Here is a 22,382-nt window from a genome sequence, read left to right on the forward strand (position 1 = left end):
GAGAGAAATTCCCCTGCCCCTTCCTGTTAGGCAGACAGAATGAGGGGCTATCATCTCACTCCAGTGAGGCATTGAGGTGGGTCAGGACTGAATTGCTTTTTCTTAAAATAGTTTTGGGGTATACTTGGCAAAATAATTTTTAACACTTTTAAAGTATACAATTTAATACATTTGACCTAAGTGTTTCTCCAAGAAACCATCACCACAGTCAAGACAATGAACACACCCATCACCCACAAAAGTTTTCTCCTGCCCTTTTGTAATCCCTCCCTCCCCATCTCTTCCCCTGGAACCACTGATCTGCTTTCTATCACCATATATTGGTTTGCATTTTCAAGATACTTGTATGAATGGATTCATGCAGTATCTATTCTGTCTGACTTCTTTCATTCAGCATAATTATTTTGAGATTCATCCATGTTGTGTGTATTAATAGTTTATTATTTTTTTGCTGAGTAGTGTTTAGTGCTGAGTTATTGCTGAGTAGTTCATTGTGAGTAGTGTTTAGACCCTACTTGTTTAAACCCTAATTTGTTTATCCATTTACTTGTTGATGGATCTTTGGGTTATTTACAATCTTGGCTACTAGAAATAAAACTGCAATGAATATTTGGTTACAATTCTTCGTATGGACATATGCTTTTATTTTCTAAAGCACCTAGAAGAGGAATGTCCGGGTCGTATGGTAGATAGGTGTTTACCTTTTTTTTTTTTTCGGTAAGGTGTTTACATTTTTAAAGAAACTGCTTAACAGTTTTCTAAAATAAGTGTATTGCTGTAAATTCCTTACAGTGTATATGAATTCTTATTGCTCTACTTCCTTGCCAATGCTATGTAAGGTCAGTCTTTTTAATTTTATTCATTCTAGTATGTGTGTAGTAGTATCTCATTGTGGTTTTCAATTGCATTTCACTAATGATTAATGGCATTCAGCATCTTTTCATATGCTTATTATCCATCTGGATATCTTTGTGAGGTGTGTTTTCAAGTCTGGCTCATTGTCATATTGGGGAGTTTGCTTTATTATTGAGTTTTGGGAGTCCTTTATTCTGGATATAAATTCTTTATCAGATATACGATCTGCAAATAGTTTCTATGGCTTGTCTTTTCATTTGCTTAACAATGTTTTTGAAGAGTTTTGAAGACTGTCTTCATTTTGATAAAGTTCAGTGTATCAATTTCTCTTTTAAATGGATCATACTTTTGGTATTATAGCAAAGAAATATTTGCCAAACCCAAGTCATAAATGTTTAATCTGATGCGTTTTTTTTCTAGAAGTTTTACAGTTTTAGATTTTCTATTTAGATCTATAATCCATTTTGAGTTAATTTTTGTGTATGCTGTGAGGTATGGAGCAAAGTTCATTTTTTTTTGCATATGAATATCTAATTCTTCCAGCACTCTTTGTTGAAGAGATCCTTTCTCCACTGATTTGCCTTTGCACCGTTATTGAAAATCAGTTGTCCGTATATGTGTTGGTTTAGTTCTGGACATTCTATTCTGTTCCATTATTTTATTTGCCAGTTTTACACTAATATCATACTTCTAGATTACTGTAGCTTCAAAAAGTCTTAAAATCAGATAGTGTAAGTCCTCCAACTTCATTTTTCTTATTCAAAGTTGTTCTGGGTACTTGGGATCCTTTGCATTTTTATATGAATTTTAGAATCAGTTTTTAAATTCACTTCCTTACATCCTGTTTTGCCAAAATTCCACCCATTTCTTTGACCATCTCTTTTCCAGAAAAGGCTCTCCAGATCCCAGGTGAAAGGAATTTCTCTTTCTTCTGTGCTCCATTCACACTTCATAATACTTTTATTGCATTTATTCATATTTGGCTAGATGTACTTTTCTGATCTTTCCTGCCATATAGTAAACCTTTCAAGATCAGGAATCTTGACTTTGTTCCCTTTGTCTGCTGAAAAAACTAGTTTTATACGTTGCAGGTGTAAGCCCTGCATTAACAGATGTTTGCAGAAGACATCTAGCTCATTTCCTGCATATTGTCAAGGAATCCAACAAATTTAGAATTGCTTATTCTATTGTTTATCTCCAAGATGGCTCTTTCTTTATCATTTCTATTACTACTACTGCACTTTCAAAGAAAAATGGGATAATTATTTTCCAAATATCAAAACATAGTATAATTGACTTGTGGTGCTAACTACATGCAGCTGTGTCTTAACAATCTACTTATTGTTCACATACTCCCTCACTCATTGAACTTTTGGGAAAATGTCTATCCTTAAAGATATCAATGACATCTTTGGCTGTCAGGGCAGCAGTACCTCAACTCAGACCTACTGTATTTCTAATAGTTCCCTCCAACCCTACTCTAGCCCTCCACTAGGGGAACAGCAGTTATGCCCTCTAAAAGCTTATTATTTCTCAGGAAGAGTTTCTGTATGAAGTATAATCATGTCCTTCTTATGCGGACATTCAACCCAGAGATCCGGCAGCAGGGGAAAATGTTTAGCCTGCTTTTTGTAGAGACTAAACTGTTCCATACTTATTAGGAACAAGTACAATGAGGAAATTGTTTTAGCACCTAACAAATTAGCAGCATAACTGTATGATCGCGGAAATCAGCTTTCCCATCATGCTCAGGCCTTATGTTGATGTGTCACTTACCTTGGGTAATGTTTTCTCCAGTGAGCAATGTAAGGTTCAAGACACTTAAGAATGGCTTTTTGTTTTCTTCCTTAGTCTTTCCACATTCGTTACATCTGGTGAGATCATATGGATCCTGTTTATATGCCGCCCAGCACTAATCATTTTTTAAAGGATCACATGTTTAAAAGGCTAGCAGACAATTAGTTGGAAGATAGAAACCCTCTTAGAGTTTTGTCCTAAAGTAAAATCTTGGTTAGTGGCTAAAGAAAATTCACATTAAAATCTTAAATACAGTAATATAAAAATTTTTTTAAATGCTGAACTATTGGTTGATTCCATTAAACACTATAGCAGTTAAGCCTGTTTCTGTGGCAGCCTTAAAATGATTCCCTCTTTATCAGAGTCCTTGAGAGGCCCCTGCAATCATTGTCAATATCATCATCATTAAGGAACTGATTCCTCTAGGAGATTCTAGGAAAATAAAGAGATGGGTAGGGGATGTATGTGTGTGATTGTGTGCATATGTAATGAGAACAGTGATCAGACATTAGATGCAGGATACAAGTTCCATTTAGAGAAGATTTGATCATGAAATCCTGATATGGATGTGAACAAAGGAAGTGGTGGGAGTGAGATGGCCAGTGGAAAGGAGGAAGTGAGCAGAGGTGGGAGTATAGGTGGCTCGGTTAGAAGATCTGCACATTGATGGGAATGAGGGGAGTATGGTGGGCAAAATAATGCCCCTCCCTCCTCCACAAGGTGGCCAGCTGTGAAAATGTTCCTGTACATGGCAAAAGGGACTACAGATATTTTAGGACAAAAATCTAAGAGGATTTATACCTTCTAATAAATTGTCTATTAGCCTTTTAAACACGTGATCCTTTAAAAAAAGATCAGTGTTCGGCTGCAAATAAACAGAAGTCATATAATCTCACCAGGTGTAACGAATGTGGAAAGACTAAGGGAGAAAAACAAAAAAGCCATTCTTAAGTGTCTCAACCCTTACATTGCTCACAAGAGGAAACATTACCCAAGGTGAGCGTCACATCAACATAATACCTGAGTGTGATGGGAAAAGAGGATCCTGAGAGGAGGCCATGGGAAGAGTAGCCTGGATTATCCAGGTGGGCCCAAGCTAATCCCATGGGTCCTTAAAAGAGAACACTTCCCAGCTGCTTTTAGAGTCAGAAGGGGATGTAACTGCAGAAGAACGTTCAGAGAGATGCAAGCTTGCTGGCGGTGAAGATGAAGTGGAGAGCAAAAGCCGAGGGATACGGGTGGGCTCTGGAAACTGGAAACGGCAAGGAAACATTCTCTCTTAGAGCCTCCAGAAGGAATGCACCCTGCTTTTAGCCCGGTGAGAACTGTGTTGGACCTCTGACCTCCAGAACTGTAAGGTGATAAATCTGTGCTGGTTTAAGCCATTAAGTTTGTGGAAATTTATTACAGTAGTACAAATAGTAGTAACATAGGGAGGATTTGTGTAAGAGATTAGAAGTCTGCTGGAGAGGGAGGCTGGGGTAAGGATTCTGACATTTACACCTAAAAAACAACAGAGTGAAGTGGGAAGGGGAAATGCTCAAGCAGAGCTGGCAGTGCCGTTTGACGGACTATTTGGAGTGAGGAGAACACTGGCGCAGAGGAATCAATTAAACCTCTACCAGAAAAATAAGGAGTAAAATGGTGACAGGGCTTCAGTGGTGGTGGACATGGGAATGGAAAAGGACATTGATATAAGCATTATTCTGAAGAAATTGGCTACAGGTTTGATGACTCCATGTTGGGAAAAGTTACTCAATGTATGGACTGAATGTTTGTGTCCCCTCAAAATTCATCTGTTGAAACCTATTCCCCAATGTGATGGTATTAAGAGGCGGGGCCTCTGGGAGGAAATTAGGTTTCAATGCGGTTGTGAGAGTAGAGCCCTCCCGAATGGGATTAGTGCCCTCATAAAAGTCCCAAGAGATCTTGCTTCTCTCTCCTCTCTGCCATGTGAGAATACAATGAGACAGCCAGGAAGCAAACCCTCACCCAGATACCTTGATCTCAGACTTCTCAGCCTCCAGAATTCCTTGTCTAAGCCACCCAATCTATGGTAATTTGTTACAGCATCCCAGATTGACGAAAAGGGTCAAGAATGCCTTAGAGTTTGGAACTCATTGGAGAATGCTGCAACTCAGGGGAGTGGGCAGCTGGTTTCAAACATGCAGACTTTTATGAGGACAGTGGGTAATTCTGGCAGGAATTAGGAACAGGGGCTGGCGCTCAGGAGAAATGAAGGGTAGGGATCAGACCCAATGTTACCCTGCTGGTAGTGGTGGCTGTACCATGAGTATGAGAGTAGATGTGATCTCTGGGGATTGGAGGGAGCAGAGGGTTGTATGTAGGTGGAGGTGAAAGGACAAGAGAAGGTGATAAATTTATTAAGCCCCTGCTATGTATGAGGGACTGGGCTGCTATGAAGGCTCTGACCCCAAGCCAGGGGAGTGAGCACCTGCCTGATCTCATTAGGGTTCCTTGCACGTGGCCTTGATAATGAGCAAAACAGGTAAGACATGGGCATGCAAATATCTTTGATCGCTGACACTGCCTGGAGCCGGTGGGAGAAAAAACCAAGATGCTTCATTCCACTCAGGCTTCTCCAATGAGCAGGCTCAATTTAACCCTTTTGTCAACAGTCCTTCTCTAATGACTTCACTTTTGCCTGCCTCACAAATCCTTCCCCCAAGTACCTTCTAGATCCTTCTCCAAGGAGTTAACACAGACCACGTACAGTTCTATGATCTGTCCTCTGCATCAGGACTTTCTCATTGTAATATCAATACCCTAAGGTGGGGACCATTGGCAGGCCACCAGGAGTTCAAGAGCCGGCCAAGCTTACTGAGACTAGCTCCACTGGACCAGACTCCTGCCGTGTTCCTGCCTCTTCGCTTTTGTGCTCCAAGGATGCACACCTGGTACAATTATCGCACCCCCCCCCCTTCCCCCATTTTTTGTCCCCTTTTCCACAAAGTCTCGTCTCTTGTTACTGAATTTACTAACAACCCATTTTATTCTACTAGTGGAACTTGGTGCCTCTCCCCCTTTCCTCTGAGATTAATACTGCCCTTCAAACTGATTTCTTACAACAATCCTAGAGAGTAGGTGTTGGTGGGAAAAAATTTTTCCCCGTTTGCACTATTTAAGTAGTGGTGATGGAAGCTTTCGGCAAACCTGGAGAGAAAACTGGACTTACTTTGGTTTAGAGGGAAGGAAATAGGTTAATTTATGCTAGGAACTAATCCCTTACCAAGCTGGACAGGTGCTGAGAAGGAATACATGTGCTTTTCATTAAAGACTCTTCGATAGAAACTGAAAAAGGCTATAATTAACAGGTTCAAATACTAAAGTAGAATTATCCGTAACTTGGATTAGAAAACTTTCACACTTCACTCTTCCAACCATTGCTAAGGGGCTCTTCAAAGTAGGAGGCCATTGAATAGTTATGTAACTACAAAGTGTCCAATTCCAAGTAAGTTTACCTGTTATATAACATGCCTGCAGATATTAGACCTACCCAGTTAGAGCCCTTAGGAAGTATGAGTGGGAAAGAGGAATAGATGTTTCCATCTTCTTGGCATTTAGTCACAAATTTAGGATTTTTCTAATATAGAATGGGACCCTAATACTAAAGCCTGGATTTCTAAGGGTTGATGGGTAGATACTAGTTATGGAACGCTGTGGGCTCACAATAGATCCAATCAGAAATCTCTGCACAAAAGCAGCAGTGAGAGCAGCAACCATGTATCTTGACCAGGTTCCTGAAGGGAAGGCCTGTGGATGCAGGTGTCCTACGACATTGTGAGGGAGATGGAAGTGGTAGAAGAGGACTGATAATTTCTGGAGTCTGAATCTTCATAAAAGCTTTCCTTTTCAAGATGGCCTAAATGTGTTCTCATCCTAGACCCTCAGTGCAATAACTAAGGGATGGGGTATGGTCCCCAAGGTTTCTAGTTGTAACTAATAGTTCTGATAGTACGTATGGACCTTTACTCTGTAAGTAAAATTGAAGCTGTGCCATGTGCACAGCTTATTCCAAATTGGAATACGGAGTCCTCATCAATATAGAATGTACTTTCTCTGTAAGTGATAATCTAATGTCTGTACTTCTTATGTTTCAGAATCAGCTGTGTTTGTGCTTAGAATGAATGGCCCATGGATAGTCAAAAAAAACAAACGGGAGCGGGGTGTAGTTATAAATTAGCAGGTTTGCAAATAAAAAAATCGACAAAAGCACACTCAAATAATAACCAAAATAGTTTATAACTTAAAATTCTTTCACATAAAAAGCAACAAACTATAATTAATGCTTTCTACCCTCTTAGGAAAAGGACATTAAAAATTCTGGACATTAATTGCATTCCTTTAATTTCCACATTTCACATTTGCTACCTATAATTTCACTAAGATTTATTTCAACTGTCCTTTATAAAGCATTTCACTTTGTAATGATTATTCTAGAACTGCACTTGCTGGCATGTAGTTACTGAGCACTTGGAATGTGCTAGTCCAAACTGTGATGTGCTATAAATGGAAAACTTGCCAGATTTGGGGGACTTAGTATGAAAAAAAGAATGTAAGAACCCAATTTTTATATTGATATTTTAGATATATTACATAAATTACCAAAATTAACTTCATTTGTTTCTTTTTATCTTTTTAAATGTGGCTACTAGAAAATTTAAAATTACATGTGGCTCACACGATCCTTCCACTGGACAGCACTGGGCCAGAACATTTGAAAACAAAGTAGCTACAGCTTTAACTTACCAGTTATCTTGTATGCCCACTATCTGCTTTTGGAAATGAAATTGTAAAACAGAAGAATAATCTGGCTACCTTTATGCATGCTTTTAATTTTTTCTAGTGAACATATATTTACTTTTTAAATGAAGTAAAAATGTTATATTCTGTTTACAACCTTAAAGTTACAAAAAAGGGACTGACATTTAAGACATGTAGCATGAAAGATTAAAACAGTGAATAAATCAAATTCCCCTATTACTTGTGAAATATATTTTGCACTTTTATATCAGGTGCAAAATGAGGCACCTAGAGGTAGGAGTGGAAATCTGGGAGAACACGAGAGTTCACTCCCTATCTACTTGTACAGAAGTTACAACTCTCATCAGAATGATCACGGAAGCGCCACTACTCTAGTGCCTGTCCGAGCCTCTGTGCTCACATTCCTCTCTGTGTCTCTGTGGGAAAGAGGAGCTGTCCTTCTGGCCAGGAATTAAGAATACACACTTAGTCAATGACGGCAAAGTATTTGCAACTTTGTTTTCTTTGCATATCTAGCGTGAAAGTGAGACCTTTTGCAATAAATCTCACTAGTTCTAGTCACCTGACAAAAAGGGACTTGTCCATAAATTATTTAAAATGTGACTGGTTAATGATTTTCAGTAAAATACACCATTAATGCTGCTCTTTTTTTCCCCTCCTAATTGGTAAAGGGTAATTTATTTTGAAATGTTGCTTTTGTGTTCTGGCAACATACTGTTAACACTTTTTTCAAAAGCCTCCTTCTGACAGAGACCCCATCCACCGTCCATCTTCAGGCCTTTCTGTGAGGTCACATGAAATGCGAGTTTCTAGTAATACTCTGGTGCCTTCACTTCTTCTGCCAAAGCAACTGGCATGACCAACCCCTGCCGGTGCAGCTCTCGGAGAACATCCAAAATCGAGTCTAACTCCGTGCGGAACTTGTCCAGCTCACGATTCTTCAACTGTGCAAGTCTTTTCCATTTCTCAATTTCTTTGTTTTGCTCAGTTTCTACTACTTGGTGTGTCTGCTGTATTATCTGCAAATTAAAAAATGCCAAATTACTTTTAGAGTTCATAGTGTGGGTGAAGAACCTCTAATAGCCTCAAAGAGCTCAAGTGGGACGATGCTGATGACGGTAAACCTGTGACCTATATATCAGAGGGGAGGGAGGCAGAGGGAGGGGAGCATTACCTAACGGGCCCTGCTGGGTCAATAAACAGGCTTGTAAGTGAAGAGTAAGTGGGAATTTTAATATCTAATTCTGATAGGGAGTTACGGAGTTTAGTCTTTTTCTTTTAAGCCATGGTGGGGGGAGGGGGGAAGGGTACCATTTAAAGCATCCAATACCTTGGAATGAATCCAAACATCCCCAAAATGCTGTTTTTGTTTTTTTTTAAGAATTTTTTTTAAAATTTAATTTTTGGCTGCACTGGGTCTTTGTTGCTGTGCGCAGGCTTTCTCTAGTTGCGGCATGTGGGCTCAGTAGTTGTGGCCTGCAGGCTTTAGAGCGCAGGCTCAGTAGTTGTGGCGCATGGGCTTAGTTGCTCCGTGGCATGTGGGATCTTCCTGGACCAGGGCTCGAACCCATGTCCCCTGAATTGGCAGGTGGATTCTTAACCACTGCGCCACCAGCTAAGTCCCTAAAATGCTGTTCTTAAGAACAGTACTTGGGATGCAATCAAGACAGTTTTAATGCAACACGTGTCATTAATGAACCATACATTGTAGCAGCAGGAATTATATAGGATAAAAGCACATACATCTATCATGTGCCAGGCTTGGCTTTAAGCATTTTACATATGTTAACATTTAATCTTGCCAACACACTAGGAGATATTCTACATATTCATCCCCATTTAACAGGTAGGGAAAGAGAGGCACAAATAAACAAAAAATTAATCTGCCCTAGATTCACACAGAACCCGTTGCAGGCAGAGAGTCACGATTCACACCCAGGCAGGGTGGCTCCAGAGTCCCTGCTCTTAACTACCACACTAGACTGCCTTGCTTATGTGGGTCAATTTTTTTCAACTGTGAAATGAGTGTACCTTGTCCAGTAGCTTACAATACTGTTCTTATAATTTCAAAATACGTCATCATAAGGGAATCGTTAGTCACAGGCACTTCAAACCACAGAAAGCTATAGACATACAAAAACAATTAGTTAGGGCAACAAAGCCAATAATGTTGCCAAACATTACACCCGCTGAACCTCTGCAATAAAATTTTTTTAAAAATTTATTTATTTTTGGTTGCATTGGGTCTTTGTTGCTGCGTGGTGTGCGGGCTTCTCACTGCGGTGGCTTCTAGTTGTGGCACGCGGGCTCAGTAGGTGTGGCGCACAGGCTTAGTTGCTCCACAGCATGTGGGATCTTCCCAGACCAGGGCTCGAACCCATGTCCCCTGCATTGGCAGGCAGATTTTTAACCACTGTGCCATCAGGGAAGCCCAATAAAATTTTCATTTATAATTCTGCCTGGCTACAGAGTAGCTTCATAATTCTAAAATGAAAGAATTTCAGAAGTACTGTATAAACACATGCTTGAGTTAAGCGGAATACAAAATGCTGTATGAATTTTCAATTCTAAGTTTTAAACTTTGAAAATTTTGGATGTCTATTATATATTGAAATTCGGCATTTAACCATAACTAACATAACACTGTATAAGTTTAAGGTATACAGTGTAGTGACATGACATATGTAAAGACTGTGAAATGACTACCACAGTAAGTTTAGTTAACATCTGTCACCTCACGTAAGTTTCAAAATCTTGTACTGGAAGTTTTAACCTTCTGACCACCTTCCCCCAATTCCCCCAATTCCCCCGCACCCTGCCTCTGGCAACTGCCAATCTGATCTTTGTTTCAACGTGTTTGGGGTTGTTTAGAGTACACATGTAAGATTACATAGAATCTGTATCTCTGTCTGACTTAACATAAAGCCCTCAAGGTCCATCCATGTTGTTACGAGTGGCAGGGTTTCTTTTTTTTTTTTTTATGGCTGAATACCATTCCATTTTATGTATATATATAATATATCACATTTTCTTTACCCATTCACCCACTGATGGACACTTAACATTATTTCCACGTCTTGGCTGATGTAAATAATGGTTCAATGAGCACTGGCTGCACCAATTTACAGTCCCACCAACAGTGCACATGGGTTCCTTTTTCTCCATATCCTCACCAATACTTGTTACTTCTGTGTTTTTGATAATAGCCATTCTTTTTGATATAGCTCACTGTGGGTTTGACTTGCATTTCCCTAATGATTAGTGATCTTGAACACCTTTTGATGTAGCTGTTGGCCATTTAAATATCTTCTTTGTAATAACGTCTATTCAGGTCCTTTGCCCCTTTTTAAATTTTTTTTTTTGCTCTTGAGTTGTGTGAGTCCCTTGAATATTTTGGATATTAGCTCCTTATCAGATGTGTGGTTTACAAATATCTTCTCCCACTTCATAGGTTGCCTTTTCATCATGTTAATTATTTCTTTGGTTGTGCAGGCTTTTTTAGTTTGATGTAGTCCCATTTGTTTATTGTTTATTTCACTGCTTGTGTTTCAGGTGTCATATCCACAAAGGATCTATGCCAAGACATGTCAGGGAATGTTCCCCCTATATTTTATTCTAGGAATTTTATGGTTTCTGGTCTTACTTAAGTCTCTAATCCATTTAGGATTAATATTTGTGTGTGGTGTAAGGTAACGGTCTAGTTTCAGTCTTTTGCATGTGAATATCAAATTTTCCCACAACCATTTATAGAAGAAACTGTCTTTTGTCCAAAGAGTATTCTTGGCTCCCTTATCAAATATGTATGCATGGATTTATTTCTGGGTTCTTGATTTGATTCCATTGGTCTATGTGTCTATTTTTAATGCCAGGACCATACTGTTTTGATTACTACAGTTATATATTTGTATAATATAGTTTGAAATTAGGAAATGAGATGCTTCCAGCTTTGTTCTTCTTTCTTAGGACTAGTTTGGCTATTTGTGGTTCCATACAAATTTCAGATTGTTTTTTCTATTACTGTAAAAAATGCCATTGGAATCTTGACAGGGATTGTAGTGAATCTATAGATGGCTTTGGACATTTTAACAATATCAATTCTTCTAATCCATGAACATTGAATACCTTTCTATTTGTGTCTTCTTCAATTTCTTTTATCAATGTCTTATAGTTATCACTGTACAGATCTTTTATCTCCTTAGATAAATTTATTTCCAAGTATTTTATTGTTTTTGATATTATTGTAAATAGAATTGTTTTATTTTTCAGATAATTTGTTGCTAGTATATAGAAACATTACTGATTTTTGTATACTGATTTTGGTATCCTGCAACTTTACTGAATTTGTTGACCAGCGGTTTTTAGGTGGAGTCTTTAGGATTTTCTATATATAAAATAATGTCATTCACAGAGACAATTTTATTTCACCCTTTCCAATTCTGATGCCTTTATTTTTCTTGACTGATTGCGCTGGCTAAGGCTTCTAGTACTATGCTGAATAAAAGTGGTGAGAGTGAGCATTCTTTTCTTGTTCCTGATCTTAGCAGAAAAGCTTCCAGTCTCTCACCACTAAGTATGATGTTAGCTGTGGTCTTGTTATCTATGAACTTTATTATGTTGAGGTACATTCATTTTATACCTAATCTGTTAAGACTTTTTTTTTTTATCATGAATGAGTGTTTAATATTGTCAAATGTTCTTTCTACACTGATTGAGATAATCATATGATTTTTATCTTTCAGTTAATGTGGTGTATCACATTTATTGATCTGCATATGCTAAAGCATCCCAGGAATGAATCTCACTTGATCATGGTGTATGATCCTTTTAATGTGCTGTTGAATTTGGTTTGCTAATTTTTTTTTTTTAAACAAGGAATATATGCCTTTTTGGAAATAATTATATCCTGATACGGTCATCTTCTATACACTGACAGTGGTAATACTGGTAGTATAAGTATGCCTTGGTGTAGGTGGGTCATGAAGGCTTCCCCTCATATTCACTATAATAGAACTCAGAGCTGAGAGCAGCTTCCAAATAGAAAGGAAAAACACAGGTTTAAAAGGTCCCTTTCACAAGTGCTACAAGCATTAAATTTGTTCTGTAATTTCAATTCTGAAAAAAACCCACAAAACCAAAAAACATTACCCTGTAGCTTCTTACAAGCATCTGTACTGTTAATCTAGGAAATAAGTCTCTCCAGAAGATGCAAAGGTTTCACTATATGTGCTGCTAGAGCAGCCTTTTGACTTCACTGTTCCTTTTTTATTTTTTTAACTTTATTGGAGTATAGTTGATTTACAATGTTGTGTTAGTTTCAGGTGTACAGCAAAGTGATTCATTTATATATTTATACATATATTCTTTTCTTTTCAGATTCTTTTCCCATATAGGTTATTATAGAATACTGAGTAGCATTCCCTGTGCTATACAGTAGGTCCTTGTTGTTATCTATTTTATATATAGTAGTGTATATATGTTAATCCCAAACTCCTAATTTATCCCTCCCCAACACATTTCCCCTTTGGTAACCATAAGTTTGTTTTTTGAAATCTGTGAGTCTGTTTCTGTTTTGTAAGTAAGTTCATTTGTATCATTTTTTTAAAAAATTAGATTCCACATGAGTGATACATAATATTTGTCTTTGTCTGACTCATTTCACTTAGTCTGATAATCTCTAGGTCCATCCATGTTGCTACAAATGGTATTATTTTGTTCTTTTTTACGGCTAAGTAATATTCTACTATATATATATAGATAGATAGATAGATATATGCCACGACTTCTTTATCCATTCTGCTGTCAATGGAGATTACGGTTGCTTCCATGTCTTGGCTATTGTAAATAGTGCTGCTATGAACACTGGGCTGCATGTATCTTTTCAAATTAGTTTCCTCTGGATATATGCCCAGCAGTGGGATTGCTGGGTCATTATGATAACTCTATTTTTAGTTTTTTAAGTAACCTCCATACTGTTCTCCAGAGTGGTTGTACCAATTTACATTCCCACCGACAGTGTAGGAAGGTCCTGTCCCCTTTTCTCCACACCCTCCCCAGCACTTATTGTTCATAGACTTTTTGATGATGGCCTTTCTGACTGGTGTGAGGTGATACCTCATTGTGGTTTTGATTGGCATTTCTCATGTTGAGCATATTTTCATGTGGTTTTTGGCCATCTGTATGTCTTCTTTGTCTATTTAGATCTTCTGTCCATTTTTTTTTATTGGGTTGTTGGTTTGTTTTTTTTTTATATAGACCTGCATAACCTGTTTGTATATTTTGGAGATTAATCCCTTGCCAGTCACTTCGTTTGCAAATATTTTCTCCCATTCTGTGGGTTGTCTTTTTGTTTAGTTTATGGTTTCCTTGGCTGTGCAAAAGCTTTTAAGTTTAATTAGGTCCTATTTGTTTATGTTTGTTTTTATTTCCATTATTCTAGGAGACAGATTCAAAAAGGCATTGCTGCAATTCATGTCAAAGAGTGTTCTGCCTATGTTTTCCTCTAAGAGGTTTATAGTATCTGGTCTTTAATTCATTTTGAGTTTATTTTTGTATATGGTGTTAGAGAATGGTCTAATTTCATTCTTTTACATGTAGCTGTCTGGTTTTCCCAGCACCACTTATTGAAGAGACTTTCTTTTCTCCATTGTATATTCTTGCCTCCGTTGTCATAGATTAATTGACCACATGTGTGTGGGCTTATTTCTAGGCTCTCCATCCTGTTCCATTGATCTATGTCTGTTTTTGTGCCAGTACCACATTGTTTTGATGACTGTGGCTTTGTTGTATAGTCTGAAGTCAGGGAGCATGATTCCTCTAGCTCTGTTCTTCTTTCTCAAGATTGTTTTGGCTATTTGAGGTCTTTTGTGCTTCCATACAAATTTTAAAAGTTTTCGTTCTAGTCCTGTGAAAAACACATTTTGATAATGCGTTTATTTGACAGGGATTGCAATGAATCTGTAGATTACCTTGGGTAGTATAGTTGTTTTGACAGTATTGATTCTTCCAATCCAAGAACATGGTATATCTTTCCAATGGGTTTAGTCATCTTCAATTTCTTTTATAGACTTTTGGTTTGCAGTTACTATGAGGTTTTGATATCGCAGTCTATATATATACAAGATTGTTTTAAGTTGCTGGTCTCTTAATTGCAAATACATTTCTAATATCCTGAATTTGTACTCTCCTCTTCTCAACAACTGCTGGTTCTGATATCATATTTGTGTGTGGATGATTTCCTACCTTTACTTATATTTGCCTTTACTGGTGAGCGTTCCCATTCGTAATTTTCTTGTTTCTAGTTGGGGCCTTTCCTTTTCTGCCTAGATAAGTTCCTTTAGTATTTGTTGTAAAGCTGGTTTGGTGGTGCTGAATTCTCTTAGCTTTTGCTTGTCTGTAAAGCTTTTGATTTCTCCGTTGACTCTAAATGAGAGCCCTGCTGGGTAGAGTATTCTTGGTTGTAGGTTTCTCCCTTTCATCACTTTAAATATATAGTGCCACTCCCGGGCTTCCCTGGTGGCGCAGTGGTTGGGAGTCCGCCTGCCAATGCAGGGGACACGGGTTCGTGCCCTGGTCCGGGAGGATCCCACATGCCGCGGAGCAGCTGGGCCCATGAGCCATGGCTGCTGGGCCTGTGTGTCCGGAGCCTGTGCTCCGCGGCGGGAGAAGTCACAGCAGTGGGAGGCCGGCGTACCACAAAAAAAAAAAAAAAAAAATATATATATATATATATATATATACACACATATATATATAGTGCCACTCCCTTGTGGCCTGCAGAGTTTCTGCTGAAAAATCAGCTGATAACCTTATGGGAGTTCCCTTGTATGTTATTTGTTGCTTTTCCCTTGTTGCTTTTAATAATTTTTCATTGTCTTTAATTTTTGTCAGTTTGATTAATATGTGTCTTGGTGTGTTCCTCCTTGGGCTTATCCTGCATGGGACTCTACTGTACTTCCTGGACTTGAGTGTTTCCTTTCTCATGTTAGGGAAGTTTTTGGCTATAATCTCTTTGAATATTTTCTCAGGCCCTTTCTCTCTCTCCTCCTTCTGAGACCCCTATAATGCAAATGTTGGTGTGTTTAATGTTGTGCCAGAGGTCTCTGACACTGTCCTCATTTCTTTTCATTCTTCTTTCTTTACTCTGTTCCACAGCAGTGATTTCCACCATCCTGTCTTCCAGCTCACTTATTTGTTCTTCTCCCTCATTTATTCTGCTACTGATTCCTACTAGTGTATTTTTTCATTTCACTTATTGTACTGTTCATCTCTGTTTGTTCTTTAAATCTTCTAGCTCTTTGTTAAACATTTCTTGTATCGGTCTGTGCCACCATTCTTTTTCTGAGATCTTGGATCATGTTTACTATCATTACTCTGAATTCTTTTTCAGGTAGATTGCCTATCTCCACTTCACTTAGTTGTTCTTGTGAGTTATCTTGTTCCTTTGTCTGGAACATATTTCTCTGTCATCTCATTTTGCGTAACTTTCTGTGTTTATGGTCTCCTTTCTGCAGGTTGCAGGATCATAGTTCCTCTTGCTTAGGGTGTCTGCCCCTGGTGGGTGAGGCTGGTCCAGGGGCTTGTTGTGCAGGCTTCCTGGTGGGAGGGACTGGTGACTGCCTACTTGTGGGTGGAGCTCAATCTTGTCCCTCTGGTGGGCAGGGCCACATCAAGTTGTTTGTTTAGAGGTGGCTGTGAGCTCAGTATGGCTTTAGGCAGCCTGTCTGCTGATGGGTGGGGCTAAGCTCCTATCTGCTGATTTTTTTGCCCTGAGGTATTTCAGCACTGGAGCCTGCAGGCTGTGGCCTGTTGGCTAGGGCCAGGAATTGGTGCCAAAATGGCAACCCCCGGGATAGCTCATGCTGATCAGTGTTCCTGGGGCCTCTGCCACCAGTGTCCTTGCCCCCCAATGAGCCACAGCCAACCCCCGCCTCCCCAGGAGACCCTACAAGACCCACAGGTAGGTCTAGCCCAGGATTCTATGGAGTTACTGCTTTGTGCTGGGAAAACTTGTGTGCACCCTCCAAGAGTGGAGTCTGTTTCCCCCAGTCCTGTGGAGCTCCCGCAGTCACGTCCCACTGGCCTTCAAAGCCAAATGCTCTGGGGGTTCCTCCTCCCAATGCCAGACCCTCAGGCTTGGGAGACTGACGTGGGGCTCAGAACTCTCACTCCTGTGGGAGAACCTCTGTGATAATAGTTATCTTCCAGTTTGTGGGTTATCCACTTGGTATGTATGGGATTTTATTATGTCACGAAAGTGTCCCTCCTCCTGTCTCATTGTGGCTTCTTCTTTGTCTTTGAATGTAAAAACATCTTTATGACAAGTTCCAGTCTTTTTTGTTGATGGTTGTTCAGCAGTTATGATTTTGGTGTTTTCGTGAGAGGAAGTGAGCTCAAGTCCTTCTACTCTGCCACCTTGTCCAGAATTGAGGGGCTGTCTTTAGTTTGGATGCTTGCTGCCTCTTTCCTCAGTGCATGCTGGCCATTATCCCCTTGATATGGGGTGCACATGCACGGCCCCTTGCGTGCTTCTTGGACAGTGGGGGCAGCCCTTGGTGCCTGCTCAGGGGTCCCCTAGGGGTGGCTGCAGCCCGTGCACTCCCAGGACAGGGGGCAGTGCTTGGTGCCTGCTTGCAGGTCTCTATTTTTTTTGTTTGTTTTTGAGAATTGTTGCATCTATATTCATCAGGGAAATTGGTCTACTGTTTTATTTTCTTGTTGTGTCCTTATCTGGCTTTGTTATCAGGGTAATGCTGGCCTGTAAAATAAGTTTGAGAGTATTTCTTCCTCTTCTACTTTTTGGAAGTTTGAGAAGGACTGACATTAATTCTTTAAAAATTTGATAGAATTTACCAATGAAGCCATCTGTTCCTGGAATTTTCTTTGTTGGGAGACTTGATTACTGATACCATCTCCTTACTAGCATGCTCTTTTCAGGATTTTCTATTTCTTAATGGTTCAGTCTTAATAGATCGTACATTTCTAGCAATTTATCAATTTCCTCTAAGTTGTTCAGTTTGTGGGCATTTTTTTTTTTTTTTTTTTTTTGCGGTACGTGGGCCTCTCACTGTTGTGGCCTCTCCCATTGCGGAGCACAGGCTCCGGACGCGCAGGCTCAACGGCCATGGCTCACGGGCCCAGCTGCTCCGCGGCATGTGGCATCTTCCCGGACCGGGGCACGGACCCGTGTCCCCTGCATCGGCAGGCAGACTCTCAACCACTGCGCCACCAGGGAAGCCCCCGGCATTTAATTTTTATAGTTAATTTTTATAGTAGTCTCCTATGATGTGTTGTACTTCCGTGGTATTATTTGTAATGTACCCTCTTTCATTTATAATTTCGAGTTCTCTCCCTTTTTCTTTCCTCAGTCTAGGTAAAGGTTTGTCAATTTTGTTTATCTTTCAATACAACCAACTCTTTGTTCTGTTAATCTTTTCTATTTGTTCTTTATTTCTGCTCTAATCTTTACTTCCTTCCTTCTTTTAACTTTGGGCTTAGTTTGTTCTTTTTCTAGTCCCTTGAGGTATAAAGTTAGGTTTTAAAATTTGATACCTTTTTTCTTGAAACATGCATTTATTTCTATAACCTTCCATCTTAGAAATGCTTTTGCTGCACTGCATTAGTTCTGGTATGTTGTGTTTCACGTTTCATTTATCTCAAGATACTTTTTTTTTTTTCTTTCAATTTCTTCTCTGGTCCATTGTTTATTTAGGAGTGTGTTGTTTAGTTTCTATGTATATGTCACATTTCCAGTTTTCCTCCTGTTGATATTTAGTTTCACATCATTTAGGTCAGAAAAGATACTTGCTATGATTTCAGTCTTCTTAAGTTTACCAATAATTGTTTTGTGGCCTAACATGTGATCTATCCTAGAAAGTGTTCCTTGTGTGCTTGATAAGAATGTATATTCTGCTGTTGTTGGGGGGGGGGAGGTATTGTATATATCTGTTAGATCCATTTTTTCTATAGTATCACTCAAACCCTGCTGTTTCCTTATTGATTTTCTGGATGAAATATCCATTGTTGAGAGTGGGATATTAAAGTCCCCAACTATTACTGTATTGCTGTTTGTTTCTACTTTTAGTTCTGTTAGTGTTTGTTTTATATATTTAGGTGCTCTGATGTAGGATGCATAAATATTTACATGTTATATCTTACTGATGGATTGAGCCCTCTATCATTATATAATTACCTTCACTATCTCTTTTGGTGATTTTTAGCTTAAACTCTATTTGATCTGATATAGCTACAGCTGCTCCTGCTTTCTTTTGGTTACCATTTGCTTGAAATATCTTTTTCCATCTCTTCATTCTCAGTCTACGTGTGTTTTTAAAGCTAAAGTGTGTCTCTTGTAGGTAGCATATTGTTTGGATCTTGTTGTTCATCCATTCAGCAATTCTACTGTTTTGAATGAAAAAGTTAATCCATTTAAATTAAAGAGAATTATTGATAGATAAGAATTTACTATTGTTATTTTGTTGTTTTCTGTCTTGTAGATCCTTGCTTCTTACATTTCCAGTCTACTTTTGTGAATTAATGATTTCTTGTGGTATGCTTTGACTCCTTTAGCATAATCTTTTGGATAACTATTACAGGATTTTTTCCTTTGTGGTTAATGTGAGGCCTACATAAAATGTGATATATTTATAACATCCTATTTTAAGTTGATAAAAACTTCAATAGCATACTAAACTTGACACTTTTACTGCTTCCCACCTCAATTTTAGGTTATTGATGTTACAATTTACATATTTTAAATACTGTGTGCAATAACTAATGTAGTTATGGTTATTTTTAATACATTTGTTTTTTCAACTTTTATACTAGAATTGTAAGAGAATTATTCACCATTACAATATTACAGAATCTGACTTTGACTATATATTTAGCATTACCAGTGAGTTTTTCAACTACATTCATATATTTTTATGATGTTAATTAGCACCTTTTTATTTCCATTTGATGAATTCCCTTTAGGAGTTTTGTAAGGCAGGTCTAGTGGTGATGAACTCCCTGACGATTTTTACTTTGTTTCTGAAGGAGAGCTTTGCCAGCTATAGTATTCTTGATTGACAGTCTTTTCTTTCAGTATTTTGAATGTATCAATCCATTGTCTCCTCACCTGCAAACTCTCCACTGAGAAATCTACATATCCTCTAATGGGGGTTCCCTTGTATGTGACACATTGCTTTTCTGTTGCTGTTTTAAAAATTTTCTTTGTCTTTGGCTTGTTTCTTGATGTAGGCATTTATTGCAATTATCTTCCCTCTCAGGACTGATTTGCTGCATCCTATAAATTTTGGTATGCTGTGTTTCCATTTTCAATTGTCTCAAGATATTTTTAAATTTATCTTTTGATTTCTTCTTTAACCCGTGGGTTGTTTAGCAGCATGTGATTTAACTCCACATATTTGTGAATTTTCTAGTTTTCTTCTTGCAACTGATTCTCAGTTTCATTCCACTGTGGTCAGGGAAGATGCTTGATGATTGATTGATTTTAATCTCCTCTTAAATTTATTAAGACTTGTTTTGTGGCCTAATATATGATCTATCCTGGAGAATTTTACACGTGTGCTTGAGAAGAATGTGTGCTCGAAAATGTATTTTGTTCCTTTTGGATACTATATATTATATATGTTATAAAGTCCATCTCGTCTAACATATTGTTTCGGTCATAAGGGTGGAGCCCTAGTTAGACTGGATTAGTGTCCTCATAAGAAGAGGCATTAGAGAGCTCTTTCTCTCTCTACTCCCCCTCTCCACCCCATAGAGCACACATGGAGAAAAAAGTTCATCTGCAAGTCAGAAAGAGCTCTCACCAGAAACTGAACCAGTTGGAAACCTTGATTGTAAACTTTTAGCCTCCAGAGCTGTGAGAAGATTTCTGTTTTTTAAGCCACTCAGTTTATGATATTTTGTTGTGGCAGTCCAAGCAGACTAATACACTGTTCAAGCAAAGCTAAATATCAAGACCAAGGCTAGTGCCTAAAAACACATCAAGCCCTTCTGCCCATTTTAATTTCTGTTAATTTATCTGTTTGTAGCTACATGTAGTAACCCCAATGTTACTGGTGCTAGGCAAATAAGATTTTAAGTGATCGTATTTTAATATAAGCCTGTTTCTTACTAACATTTATTGAAATGACTTAAATATGGAACACGGTTCCCAAGAGCCCTGTTCCCAAGGTAAAATGCCTAACTTTCAGGCATCCATCAACAATAAAGAACAGAATACAAAAGTTCTTACTCTATTTCTGTAGATATAAGGCAAACCAATCTTCAGGTATTTAAGAATTGAAGTCTTATTTTCTCTTAAAAGCTATACATTTATTTTTAATAAAATCAATATACAATGGAAATACTTTAAGTAATTTGCTAGGGATGACAAAACGATAGCAAACGGGAGGTACTTAAATGTGAAGAACTGTACAAATATGTAAAAGTGGTTTACTACTTCACCTGTTGAAGCTCCTGCTCTCTTTGCTCATGTCTCATTTCCATCTGTTTAATTTTCTTTTCTAAGACCATGAAATGTTTCATCTCTGGTGTATGGTTTTCTTTGGCTTCTCTCAATTCTTCCAAGAGTTTTGTAATCTAAAATTGAGATATGAAATAAATGGGAAATTATGATAACAAGGAAATAATTCATTTTTAACAGGCAGTCATAAGAAGTAAGAACAGTCACTGCATATTCTTTGTATAAAATTTCTCTAGATAAGAGGCTTTTTGTTAACATCAAAGGTATCTGGAGTTGTTAAAATAATAGCTTTCATTCCCTTGGTCCAGAAAGTAAAGGCTCATCCTTGTTCTGAAGTGACCTCACATTCCAAAAGGTTCCAGATGATTGGACCACTTTCTCCCTTCCAGGTATGCCAGGCTGGTTGTGGTGCAGAAGATGAAGTTGGGCACTTTCTTTGATGTATTCAGCCTTGTTACAAAGTACTTGTTAATAGTGTGATTACTGCTGGGATTAAATAATGCATTTAAACCACCCAATACACAGAAAGAGTTCAATAAATATGGATCCTCTTTTGTCAACTCCCTATAATTCTATTTGTAATTATCTTCTGGTTCATATCACTTTGTCACTTATAATAATTCATTCCACATGTGAATGTATGCATATAAAACAGAGATAAGGAAGTACTGAACTCTTTCTGTGCTGGCTGTCTCTTAGGTCATCTGAGGATGCAGAGATGAAAGACACAGTCCCTGTCCTCATGGAGATGACAGTCTGGTGCAGTACCTCCTTTTCAAATCATGACCCAGAGAAAATGGTAAAACTTTTATGGCACCAGGGAGTGAAATGGAGGTGACATGAGGGATCTTTACATTGGACTTCATAAAAAAAATTAATTGTATTTTATTTATACCATAAAATTATGATAACTTTGCCAACTGTTAATATCAAAAGGCAAAATAATTAACAAGCAAATGAAAAGGATTAAATTAACAATTCAATTATGCTTTACATGGGAACACCCAAGTACTTAATAACACTAATACAAAAAACAAAAAAAAAAGAACCCATATACTCTTCTGAAGTTAGTTTAAAAAATGTGAAAATACAAGCAAATTAAATCAGAGGCAAATCTAAATATTTTAAGTGTGGGACATCCTTGATATCATCAGTGACCAAAGAAATAAGCAGACCTTAATTAGGATGATTTGCAGAAAGGCTGGGGAGATGCCATACATACCATGCTGTGGTGATGGGTGCTGGACAACAAAATCTTGTATGTCAAAACTATGATTGCTAAAAATTGTAAAACAAAACAAAAAACCAAACAAAACCAACCCCCCCCCCCGAAACAAAACAAAACAAAAAGATACTGAACTAAATAAGCAAGTTGTCAGAGGCATTGTCATACTTGTAATGGTCAAATATCACTTCATCTTCTATAAACTCTTTAATAATTGAAAAATGACTGAGTTTGTCATTAGACGAC

General features: G+C 38.1%; 1 protein-coding gene across 4 annotated transcripts in view; it reads right to left on the reverse strand.

Moving 5' to 3' along the window:
• Positions 1-6,465: 6,465 nt before the first annotated feature.
• The window catches only part of CEP162 (centrosomal protein 162), a 92,636-nt gene continuing 76,719 nt past the window's right edge, over positions 6,466-22,382 (reverse strand). For 3 of the 4 annotated variants that reach the window (XM_022552072.3, XM_022552063.3, XM_022552045.3), the window contains 2 exons: positions 20,893-21,027; positions 6,466-8,456 (listed from right to left, as the gene is read on the reverse strand). In XM_022552072.3, coding sequence (XP_022407780.1) covers positions 8,247-8,456; positions 20,893-21,027 — 345 coding nt within the window. In that variant the 3' untranslated portion in view covers positions 6,466-8,246. Of the gene's footprint in view, positions 8,457-20,892; positions 21,028-21,256; positions 21,362-22,382 lie in introns of all 4 variants that reach the window. The other variant, XM_089921799.1, reaches the window with a different exon arrangement.

This window comes from Delphinapterus leucas, chromosome 12 (genome assembly GCF_059928025.1).
Source record: "Delphinapterus leucas isolate spDelLeu-1000000601 "Yukka" chromosome 12, BTC_Dleu_Yukka2, whole genome shotgun sequence".
In the NCBI taxonomy this organism is placed as follows: domain Eukaryota; kingdom Metazoa; phylum Chordata; class Mammalia; order Artiodactyla; family Monodontidae; genus Delphinapterus; species Delphinapterus leucas.